The following is a 12,435-nucleotide window of genomic DNA, read 5'->3' as shown; positions in this document are numbered from 1 at the left end:
CAAGTTCTTTTCTCGCGTTGTCGACTTCAGTACGAAGTTTTCCAATACCTTCAACTATTTCTTCGCCGACGGGTGGATGTTGAGCTGCAGCTATATTAGCTGGAAGATCTCGTAAAATCTTTTTTGTTTTCTTAGTTCTCGCTGCTGTTTTTTCAGTTTGCTCAGCGGTTTGTTTTAATACTGGAAAAATACCCTTTTTCCTCTCCTTATCATCCTCCTCAGTATCTCCCCATATAGTTTTATCAGCAGCCGCTGCAGCTTTTTCAGCAGCTGCAGTGACAGGTTTAAATAACTTTTTAGAGTCTTCTTCGTACTCAACTTGTGCTTCCTGCTGCGCTTGTAGATTTTTTCTAAATGAATCTCTAACAGGAAGAAATTTCTTTATTGCGTCTAATCCTTCTCGAGCTATCCTTGCAGTATGAGATTCCGGATGTACCATTTTATTATAACATAATGATTTAATTAATAGCAGCAGCGGAGAGCGGGACCTCAAGTTGGTTCGTTTTTGTAATGTACTCGCCATCGACAAGTTTTTAGTTGGAGAAATAACGTGGACTAATCCGAGGGACTCTTGGAGGGACTCTTTGAGAGACTCTTTGAGAGTACTCCGTAGTTAGTTATTTTGATTTTTAAGGTTATTAATCCCTTTTTTTAGGAAGGCTTATTTCGGTTTTTGGACGCTTCAAAAGTCGGTCTGTTCGCCCTCTCTGCTGCTAACGAACTTGTATGTTTAACATATGGTTCATAGGATATTAGCCTTTGCTGCACTCCTAGTGCAAAGTGCCCTCTAAGCACCACCTTCACTGTACTCTACTGGTTGGAAATAGCTAATTGAATTACGTTATTGCCACTTCTTACCTTCAAGCAGAGTATTGAAAAAACAACACATTTACCTACGTAAATTTGAATTACTCACCATGAAAGTGTCCGTTTTCTATATTCTTCACTCTTAAGTTGCGAAAAGATAGAACAGACGTGAGAACTCGTCAAATATCGGATATAGAATAAATAACCAAAGTCTCAGTTTCCAAGGAATTGAATATCTCTCTGAAAATCTGTAGGAAAATAAACTTCTTCTTTTGGCTTATTAAAGACAATGTACCTGATTTAAATTAGTAATCAACATCACTAAGTTTTGTTACCAACAGGAAAGGCATAGAAAAAAAAATGTTTGGAAACTCTTACAGTTAAAACTACAAAATAATTATTACAGTGTGTGCGTAAAATGCACGAATAAGACTTGTCTGCAACTGAATCCAAATACACCTGACGATTGTATTGGTGAGATTATCTGTATTAGGTAAAACTACACGCATCCTATGTTGATCTTAAAGCAATTAGAAGAGTGTCATATTCAGTCTATGGAGTCAGACAATCAGGCTACAGACTAATCCTAAACTCTTCACATTTTCCCTCACATTTATATGAGCATTACGATCATATAATAAGCAAGGAATAAGTTACAGAAAATGATAAAATATTAGGATAGATCCTAGATCCTCGATGGCTAGGAAGGACCCAGTAAATTGAAAATGGCAAAAATCTACCCAGATAGCCCTTTTTGGTCTCTTCACTTTGACAGCTGGGGGGAGAAAACAAATGTTAAAACAAATGTGTTTATATTAGCGTTAAGTGTTAGTGATTATTTCCTCTCGATTAACGGTAATGTTTGACTTGTCTCTTGATTAGGTTGTCATTAACGTCATATTATAGGTCACTAGTATACTGACGAATTTACGTTATGCAAAATATTGACAAACTGTGGTTTGACTTCTTGACTTAACGGCGGCACTTCTAGCACACTATTGGATATATAATGCCTAGGAAATGTGAGCTAAATGCAGTGGTCAGTACAGCTAAACCTTGCTGGACTAGAGAGGTTTTTAACATGCTACCGATGGATTATGAGTCAAATGCTCTACTAAACGAGATACCGTGTCGTCTTTCAATATTAAGTGAGTTTCTGTTAATAACAATGTAACATGGACGGGTTATTCATTTTTGTTTGGGGGGTGCAAAGTATTCTTATGGACAAATCATTTTGGCTGTGCCTGATGAGCTTCCTTTTACACTTTAATTTTGTTATTACAAATTCAACAGCCTACTTGTTTAATACTTTAAAATTATTAGAGAATTAATTGACATTCTGACATTGCAAAAAAAATCGAAACATTAAAATGTAAAATTATTTGTTGCCTCTTTATACCAAATATTTTATGAGCTTTTTCCATTCTAAATTATCATTGAATGAGTCCCATTCACGCTTAAATATTTACATCAAGTAATAGTTGTAACATCAAATGAATAAAGACCACTTTCACTGTTTTTCATTTTGTCTGGGAAACGCCAAAACATTTTTTGTGTAATTATATATTGCCATCAATTGACTATGCTACATTTCAAGTATGGAATCTGACGTTTGAAACACAATCAACTCTAGGGAATCCCTTTCTTTTTAAGCACAAGTAATACCGAAGTTTAGCAATTTTATAATCTTGTAAGTGAAATTTAGCCACGATTATCACTCAGTCTATAAGCAAGGTCCTCCTTCCTGCTCGCCATTATGGCACCATACTCGGCATCTCATTTAAAATGCGAGATCTAACATATAATTTTCATTTACCTCTATCGGCACCTCAAATAATATATTTCCTGCAAATAAAAGTAGTCCTACGTCATCCAGTTAACAATATGCACACCGCTTTGCCTACAATAAGAATTTTGTGATGAAAAATATTAGATTTAATACAAACTTGATAGGACTTGTTTAAGTATATAACAAACATGTAATCGAAATAATTTTATTTGTATTTGCGAAAACTTTTTTCATCACGTGTACTTTTTACATTCTTGTGTGATAGATAAAAGTAAATTCTGAAGATATCTGTCACACGGTGTTAAGACTTAATACCAACGCTATTAGATAGCAAGCTGGAGGAAGAAGACGTTTGTCATTTCTTCTAGATCAACTTACATTGTCTCCAGGTGGGTCTTGTGTCGAAGCTGCTTGAATACCATATGCAATAAAACAGAGGATTGACCCTACCCACAAGAGTAAGGAAAATCCTCCTAACATATGTTTACAAAATTTAACGAACTCTGGTGTTGTTTTAGGAGGAGTTAGTTCATTTCGACCATCTCTGAGTAAAATATCATTGGCCACTTCTGGACTAAGGCCCTGAAAAGAAAGGCAAGGGTAAGACCGCATCCATATTGGCTTAACCAGGCAATTTAATTTCATAATGTATTGGATAGACATTGTCATTATGATTATTTCTTTCATTGTCTTCATTATGGCTATTTTTCATACTCATCCCCTGTTGATTATTTGTCAACATTACAAGCCCTGGTGAGACTTGTCTATATCCCTGGATTTAAGGAAACAGTGTCCTGGAAAGCCAAGACAAGTAAAGCTGACTTCAGATGACTTGTTGTCCAACACTTAAAGCAATGTCTATGTGATGCGATAAACTTCATGGAATCGAGAGATAAATATTCATTAGAAAAGAAGCACTTTAGTCTTTATAAACCATAAATAACATCAAATGTTCGTCAAGGCAAATTTAGTTTACATTTCTACAGATTTAAAGGTAACTAATAATCATTATAAAGAAAACATAGTAACAGAACTTGAATTGTGTTTAATCAAGCACCATCAATGAATTATGGTTATTCTTAGTTACAATCGTAAGCATTTGACATAAGGTCATTTATAAAACTTACTGTCACAAACTCATGTACAATTTCAGAATGTCCGATTCACTGACATGACACAGTAATATTACTTATTTTCTATAATGTTAGGGAACCCATAAAAATAATTTTGTTGACATGTAAAGTTCATATTATAAAGAAATTATATGTTTTTCAGTAGATATACCGAAATATTTCACTCATCATGTTATCACTTTTGACTTCGCCACCCATAACAATAAAATGCTTCAACTTCATAAGTGAATTAAATAAATTTTTCATGCTTTATCTAAATCTGAAAAGTAGATAACCTTTTATATTTTTAGAAAAGTGTATTAATCCTTATTCTTCGTACTATATATATATATATATATATATATATATATATATATATATATATATATATATATATATATATATATATATATATATATATATCTTTTATTACTTAGTTCATGCAAGTATCCTTCAATTCGTGTACTTTCACAATGTTTGATGTACTGGTGTTTTTCTTTAGTTTTTTCTTCAGCAGTAACTGAAATCTTTCTAGACATTTCATGCTTTTTCATGCTTTTTAATTAGAAAGATTTATACGCACTCTCCTGATATGTTTATGTTAACGTTTCCTTCTTATTTATGAGCTCAAAATCACAACACTCGCCATATTTGGATCTGTCCCAAGCCTTGCGTACAGTTCGTCAATGGGAACTATGTGTTCGTCCATCCGCAACTCCCGTTTAAGTTCATCCCTGTCATCCTGTTTTGGCTTCTTCTTTGACTTCTTCTTTTCATCATCTTCAGGACTGACGGAATTTCGAAGACCATTCTTCTGCTTATGTGAATACTAATAATAATAATAATAATAATAATAACAATAACAATAGTAATAATAATCATAACACTATATGCCATTTGTGTACCTATCGTTTACTTGTTACCGTATTTCTTCCCGTTTTATCGGCTTAGTTTGACAGGTTTAATTGAACTTACGGAAGCTTTACCCTATTTATCGATCTGAATAGCTAAAATGAATGTGTATTATATTTGTGTAATATTTGCAAACGGAACACTTCTGATGCAAGAATTTGATTGAGTGATTGACTGATTGACGGAGACATTACCGACATCAGAATCATATATGTCTTTGGTGGTATTACAGCTATACATTATATTGTAGTATCATTCATACACATAACCTTTAAGTTGTATTTAGTTGATAACATTTTAAAAGTTTCTACATCAATCCTTTTGTACCTAATGATGACTTGGATTGGTCATTCTAATAGTTCGTTCATAACTTTCAAGGCTGAGTTGCATTATTGTTCAAATAAACATCACGCGATCCGATTTCAGGACAAGAGTTCTGAAAAGCAAGGCGGACCTAGTTCTTGAATGGTTAGCTGACAGAATACATGATCTTGTTTTGAAGTTTCAGTTCACTTTGAACCTTCTTCTGATTTTAATACTACGCCGTGGCATTCTATATAAGAAAATTGTTGCGTAGAATTCGACATTCTTCGTAATACTGCCAGTCTAGGCAGGCTTATGTTGAGACGATTGCTTTCATTAATTTTAATTGAATACTCATTCGTTAGAGTTACAGTGCTTCAACATGCATGTAAAGACTATTCTGATTTATAATAGCTGTCACGGGATTACTGAGGTAATTTAAAGACATCTTGGGATTATATCATAGCGATTCTTCACTACATGGCTGACCATCATTCGAAATACCACTGAAACTCATTCGGATCACTCGATACTTTAGAACTTAACAGAACTCATTACAAGTTTAAGGATTTCACTCACCATATTGTAAGTTACTTTTTTCACTATGCATTTAAGTGACATAAATTATACTTTCAATTTTTACAAAACTGGCAGGTTTTCACTCTTTCCTTTTCATTATTCTGAGACCGTAGATTCGTAAGATATATATATATATATATATATATATATATATATATATATATATATATATATATATGAATGCCGGTAGAAGTTATTTTTGTTGCTTACTTAATACTTAATTAACTAGTACTTTTTTCTTAAATTTCCATTTAATTACCTGCTGTGCGCTATGAAAGACCTAAATGCTTTCAAATGACATCACACTTGTATCTTTGATTTCGAATTTTAAAATTTCAAATCCCCATTTTTTTATTTTAACTCACCATATTTAGATCATTTCCAAGCCTTCCATTCAATCCATCAGTGGTAAATCGTTGTTTTTTCATTTCCAACCCCAGTTTAACTTCCTCTATCCCCTCCTCGTTTGATTTGCTCGACTTTTTACTTTCATTTTCTTCAGGATTCACGACATATAGATGACTGTTCGTCTGTTGATCCGAATAATAATAATAATAGTAATAATAATAATAATATTCAGCATAAAAAAATTAAATAATAATAATAATAATAACAACAATAATGACAATAATAAACAAGCATTATCATCATTAAGATCGTCATCCAGATTTTGGGAATATCGAACAGAATATCAACAAAAACAGACAACTAATGCAGCCAAGAAACAGTATTATTGTACTCTAGAAATTCTATTGCGAATTCTGTCAAACTTTCAATACGTGCTAAAACTATACATGTGCCGCTGGGTATTCTTGTATGTATTTTTATTTGCTGCTGTGCTATTCTATTAGTTGCATTTTCATCAATGTTGTTATGCTAGGCGTCATTGACTCTGGAGTATTTAATGTAATTACAGATGTAAATAGTGAAGTTTATATTATTTTAATGTTTGTAAACTGTGTGCGGACTTTGTCATCAAGGCTCTCGTGAAGCAGATTGTGAAATCGAAATAAACGTGTGCTGCCCAAGCTTTTTGGGACATTGAAGTGAAATCTGAAATAAACGTGCTGCCCAAGCTTTGTGGGACATTGAAGTGAAATCTGAAATAAACGTGTGCTGCCCAAGTCTTTTGGGTCATTGAAGTGAAATCTGAAATAAACGTGTGCTGCCCAAACTTTTTGGGACATTGAAGTGAAATCTGAAATAAACGTGTGCTGCCCAAGCTTTGTGGGACATTGAAGTGAAATCTGAAATAAACGTGTGCTGCCCAAGTCTTTTGGGTCATTGAAGTGAAATCTGAAAATAAACGTGCTGTCCAAACCTTTTGGGACATTGAAAGTGGGTTTCTAGAGCAGCAATAGACAACATTTTGTAAAAGCATTTATTCAAAAACAGGACTTCAGGCGTAATGATTCCGTTTTCTTTATGTGCTTTGCCGTGGAAAAACCTAATATGAAGCCAATAAGGAAACTAATTATCGACCAATTTAATATTTTATGTACACGTGGTGGACGCCGTAATACATATTTAAAATATAATGAAGGGCACTGACTTGACATTTCTATAACATGCAACTATATTGAAACATGTTGGACATTCATTGATGCAAGTCGATATATCATTTAAAAATTACCAGAGCAGGTTGGAAAGATTATCAAAGCTAAACATGAGGAATAAAATAGTTGAAAAAAATGAAAGCTTTTATATACACGTGTAATGCAAATAACAAGGTTGTTCAACACGACGACAACCTCTCTTCCAACCTATCTACAAATGGGCAATACGTTAGCGTTTCGCTAGATTAAAATTAAATTGGTATTTTAATTTAGATAAAGAAGTAAACACGTTCTACTGCTGAATATGTGCTGAAATCTGATGTTATAGGGCGAATAACATATTGACGAAAACTGCTAAGACGAGGTGTATGTAATTTCATTCTTGTTTGCGTTCACTGCCTATCTCATAAATCATGTAAAAAAGCCATTTTATTTATAACACCCTATCAGATGCTCGATGTCTAAATTAACTGTTCTTGTCAAGGTGGAGAGAACATGGGTCAGATAGGTCATTCACTTAACGTATGACGCACCAATATATATTTCTGGAATATTTTCACAGAACTAGAAATGCATTTTAGTTTTGTACTATGTGCGTACATATTGCCCAAAAATAATGCACAGGAATTGATTTTGAAAAATTATTAAATCATGAAACTGTAGTGATACCCTGAATATTATCTGGGGTCAACCCATTCTGGGAAAATCATTTTTATAATTAATCATCCTAGATACATGTAATAATTTATCTTTGTGGGTATTTTAAGTTACTATTTCAGTTAGTTTGGTGTGTACTAAAAGAACACAACCATTAACGGCATTTCGTTCTACTCTCTAATAGTATTTAGACAAGATTTGTTACAAACAAGGTAATATACTATACAAAGTAATTGCGATTTGTCGCTGCAATGCATAACTTTGAATATACTGGCATCTTAAATTTAATGCAAACAATTTTATTTATTTAAAATTCAATTTCAATGTAACTTCTTCATCCATAAATCAGTGCCAGAGTGTGATTAAAACACATCTGGGTGGTGTGCTTCGTCTAAATATATCGGACCAATACATAATTGAGTCGCTGGCAAAAAAGCGTGAATAGAAACATGTGGGTGGTTCGCTTTTACAAATCGATGGGACTAAGGTAGTATCAAGTCACTGACACAATAAGTGGAGTAACATTTAATCTGTCTTTACAAAATGTATTACCTGGCCCATTTCCTTAACATACCTCTACAGCAAAGAGATAACTTGTCAATTTAAGATGTCAGTGAGGCCTATAATAAGGAACGCATTTTGGACTCCCAATATTGTCAATGACAACCAATATGTAAATATGTTTTAAAATTTAATTATTTTAAGCATAACCAAAACATGAATAAAATTAAACTTGCAGAAGACAATATGACTTCTTTGTATTGATGTATTTTACTACCTGAATAATATGAAGGCAGCTTCAATTTTTTAAACATTACATGTCTCCACTGTTGCACTGAAGTCCCTCAAACTACTGACTTGATAGATAAATAGTGCACAGAATGGGTGTGGGTATGTGTATGCATTAAATGGGTGCATCTTGTATCTTCTCTTCTACACTATATAAGCCTATGAGCTCGTACTTCTTCTTAATGTGGTTTCAAACAAAATCGTTGATATTCTTTTCCTGATTTGCTCTGTGTTTTTTTTTTCTCCAACGATTGAAGAATGTAATTTGCATATATTAGGAGACATTATTAAAGACTAATAGGAATAAAAACTCTTTTCTGGTTCTTCTTCTTGGCTTTTACGTAATGACATTGGGGCGATAATAATTCCAGTCATCTTATTCAAATGCAGTTGATTCCAGAAACCGCAACACAACCTATGCTGATTGTTTCATAGATTGTGTCCAAGGTATTGGAAGATAGCCTTATTGCATATTCCCTCATGACTATTTCACTACATATTTTCAAAGCAGAAAGAAAGGGCAAAATGTATTGTTGTTGTTGGTTCGGGGTTAAACTCCATTTCTCAGCTAAATATGGAGGCCTGTATAGCTGGTGAAAGGAGAACCCGGAAAAAGCCCGGTGTAACAGGCAATAGTATACCCCCAGTCCGGAGTATACCTGGGGTTAAAGCGGCCTAGGCTAGATTATACCCGGGTATATTATGGCCTGGGCCAATTTATACCCCTGGGGTATATTATGGCCAGAGCCAATTCATACCCCTCAGGCCAAATTATACCCCCATGATATCAATAGTGTTGAGCGATATACACAAGAATTACTTCATTTTTCAACATTTTATTGAGGATTCAGCTTTGTCAGGTAAGTTAAATGACATGTTTCAGTCGTACTCGTAGTCTGTCAAGGTATATACATACAAGATAAGATTTTATATATATATATATATATATATATATATATATATATATATATATACTCTTCATGCCCAGAGACAGTGTTAGTCATGTGGTACACTATCGTGGTAGTGTCGATGCACAACAATTTGAGCTTTTTGTGGAAAACTTGAAGAAGGAATCAAGAATCATGATACAATATATACCTCACATTCTTCCAGTCCAATATTTCCAACACTCCCATCAATATGTTCTAGTTATTAAATCACAATGGTATTCTTATTCTTTAACCTGAAGCTAAAACATACCAAAATAAACTCAGAAAAGGCGGTGATGATTGTTCTTCATGTTTTCCTGCTACAAGTAAAGACCAGAACGATAAATAAATATTAATTTAATATACAAGTGGGGCATATTCTGGCCTGAAGGGGTATGGTCTGGCCCAGGCTATTTTACACCCCCGGGCATAGTTTAGCCTAGAACACTTTATCCCCCGGGGTATACTCTGGCCTGGGCCAAACTATACCCCGGATTAATCTGGGTAGTGGTTAATTTGGCCTGCTGCACCGGTAAGAATGACCTACCAACAGGGGATCGCTCTGGTGGCCTAGTTGTTAGAGCGTCAGTAGTTAAGTGGGATACCATAGCGAAAATGGGACTTACCATTAAAAACACCCCTGGGAACATATAGCGACTATGGAAATTTAACATTAACACCCCTGGGAACATATAGCGACTATGGAAATTTAACATGGACGAAAAACCCTGGGAACATATAGCGACAAGGGAAATTAACATGGGAATAAATCGTGGGTCTGTTGAGCGACAAGGGAAATTGAACATGGGAATAGAGTTTGGGCTTGTCTAGGGACAAGGGGAATTGAACAGGGGAATAGAGTTTGGGCCTGTCTAGGGACAAGGGAAATTTAACATGGGGAATAGATTGTGGGACTGTCTAGGGACAATGGGAAATTTAACATTACGGAAACCCCTGGGGGGATATAGCCGCAAGGGAATTTAACATGGGAAAAAGTCTTGGGCAACTCTAGCCTCAAGGGGAATTTAACATAAGGAAATTGAACATGGTGGGTCTGTATAGCGTCAAGGGGAATTGAACATGGTGGGACTGTCTAGGGACAATGATGGTCGAGGGTCAAACACAACAGAGACAGAGACATACTTACACTAGTACAAACGTGAGATTTATATATAAAGCATTAAAAAGACCTGAAATCTTGCTGGGGTGTTCAAAAACTTGCATAATTGTAATGATGCTATAAATAGCTGTAATCAAGGAAATGCTCAACGACAAAATGGATGTGACTAAAAGTAACGCTAAAATGACGAAATTGTCCCAGAATTTAAAGGAAAATAAACATATCCCCGAAAATTAAGTTACAATGGTTTAGACTAAAATGGATAAAATTAGTAACTACTTACAATATCAAATTGTGTGACGATCGTGGATAAACACCCATGTATCTATTTATAGCCATAATCAGCTAAAATTCCTATGAAATCCCACTATCTATTTATACCACAACTTGTGGGTTATTCCTTTGGAAAACCCCACTATCTTTTTATAGCCTCAGCTTGAGTGACGTTCCTGTTTATGAACTCTAGTACATATGTATAACTACAACCTGTGGAAATCCCCAAGTCCATATTTATAGTCTCCAACTTTCCAGCGTCAGTGACGTCACTGTACTGAACACTAGGGGATAAATGTCAACAGTGTTGCAAGTGGCTGACCTGAATACTTGCTACTCCAGGTAGGTAGGTAGAGTGTATCTGATAGGGATAAAGTGAGTTTTATAGGGACAAACAGAGACCAATACACACACACACACAACGTACGCGCGCAGACATACGCACACACACATACACACACACACACAGAGGGAAGAGGAAAAAACAAACCCCAAATATACTATCAACACCGAAGGGAGATAATACAAACCCCAAATAAACTATCCACACAAACGTACTCGAACGCATACAAACCCCAAATATACTATCCACACAAACGTACGCGAACGCATACAAACCCCAAATATACTATCCACACAAACGTACTCGAACGCATACAAACCCCAAATATACTATCCACACAAACGTACGCGAACGCATACAAACCCCAAATATACTATCCATACAAACGTACCCGAACGCATACAAACCCCAAATATACTATCCATACAAACGTACCCGAACGCATACAAACCCCAAATATACTATCCGCACAACGTCGCTAACGCATACAAACCCCAAATATACTATCCACACAACGTCGCTAACACGTACAAACCCCAAATATACTATCCACACAAACGTACGCGAAAGCATAAAAACACCAAATATACTATCCACACAACGTCGCTAACGCATACAAACCCCAAATATACTATCCACACAACGTCGCTAACGCATACAAACCCCAAATATACTATCCACACTCCGGAGGACGAAGAAAAAACAACCAAATATACGATCTACACAACGTACGCGAACACACGCACACACACACACACACACACGCACACCACAGAGGGAAGAAGAAGAAAACCATTATACACTATCCACACGGAGTGAAGAAATAACCCTTTATATATACTATCAACAGAGAGTGAAGAAAATAACCCATTATATTCCATCAACACAGAGTGAAGAAGAAAAAGTTTTTTGAAAACACCTAAGCCCTCACCTGCAATGTCCAACTCTGCCAAACACCTACACCCCACCCCCGACTCCCAACACTACAAAACCCATTTAACCCGTTATTTTATGGCATCAGTGTGTGATTTAGGAAACATCAAGACACAAAACGATGGATGAATAGACTGACTATTGTTTACGGACTTGCATGCCTAAAGAGCGTGCGTGAAGGAAAATATCCTTCCATTTAAATTCTAACTAAAACATGATCCAGAGGGATAGAGAGAGGTGGAAGAGCACAATTTTATAAAGTGTGAGTAAAAACAAAACACGCCATCCTTATTATACAATGTCAAGACCAAGAGACACTTACGTTTTCTTTCT

At 35.2% G+C, this 12,435-nt stretch overlaps 1 protein-coding gene across 5 annotated transcripts in view; it reads right to left on the bottom strand.

Annotated features, from left to right (window-relative positions):
* The window catches only part of LOC149791214 (sodium/potassium-transporting ATPase subunit alpha-like), a 161,357-nt gene that overhangs the window by 80,572 nt on the left and 68,350 nt on the right, over positions 1-12,435 (bottom strand). For 3 of the 5 annotated variants that reach the window (XM_089969684.1, XM_089969683.1, XM_089969687.1), the window contains exons 2-4: positions 5,868-6,032; positions 4,355-4,537; positions 2,975-3,178 (exon numbers count right to left, since the gene is read on the bottom strand). In XM_089969684.1, coding sequence (XP_089825810.1) covers positions 2,975-3,178; positions 4,355-4,537; positions 5,868-6,032 — 552 coding nt within the window. The remainder of the gene's footprint in view (positions 1-2,974; positions 3,179-4,354; positions 4,538-5,867; positions 6,033-12,435) is intronic. The other 2 variants (XM_089969685.1, XM_089969686.1) reach the window with 2 other exon arrangements.

Source organism: Sinohyriopsis cumingii, chromosome 9, assembly GCF_028554795.1.
Source record: "Sinohyriopsis cumingii isolate HCF-2022 chromosome 9, ASM2855479v2, whole genome shotgun sequence".
NCBI classification, from domain to species: Eukaryota; Metazoa; Mollusca; class Bivalvia; order Unionida; family Unionidae; genus Sinohyriopsis; species Sinohyriopsis cumingii.
The sequence above is the reverse complement of the archived record's forward strand: the minus strand, read 5'-3'. Positions and strand labels throughout refer to the sequence as shown.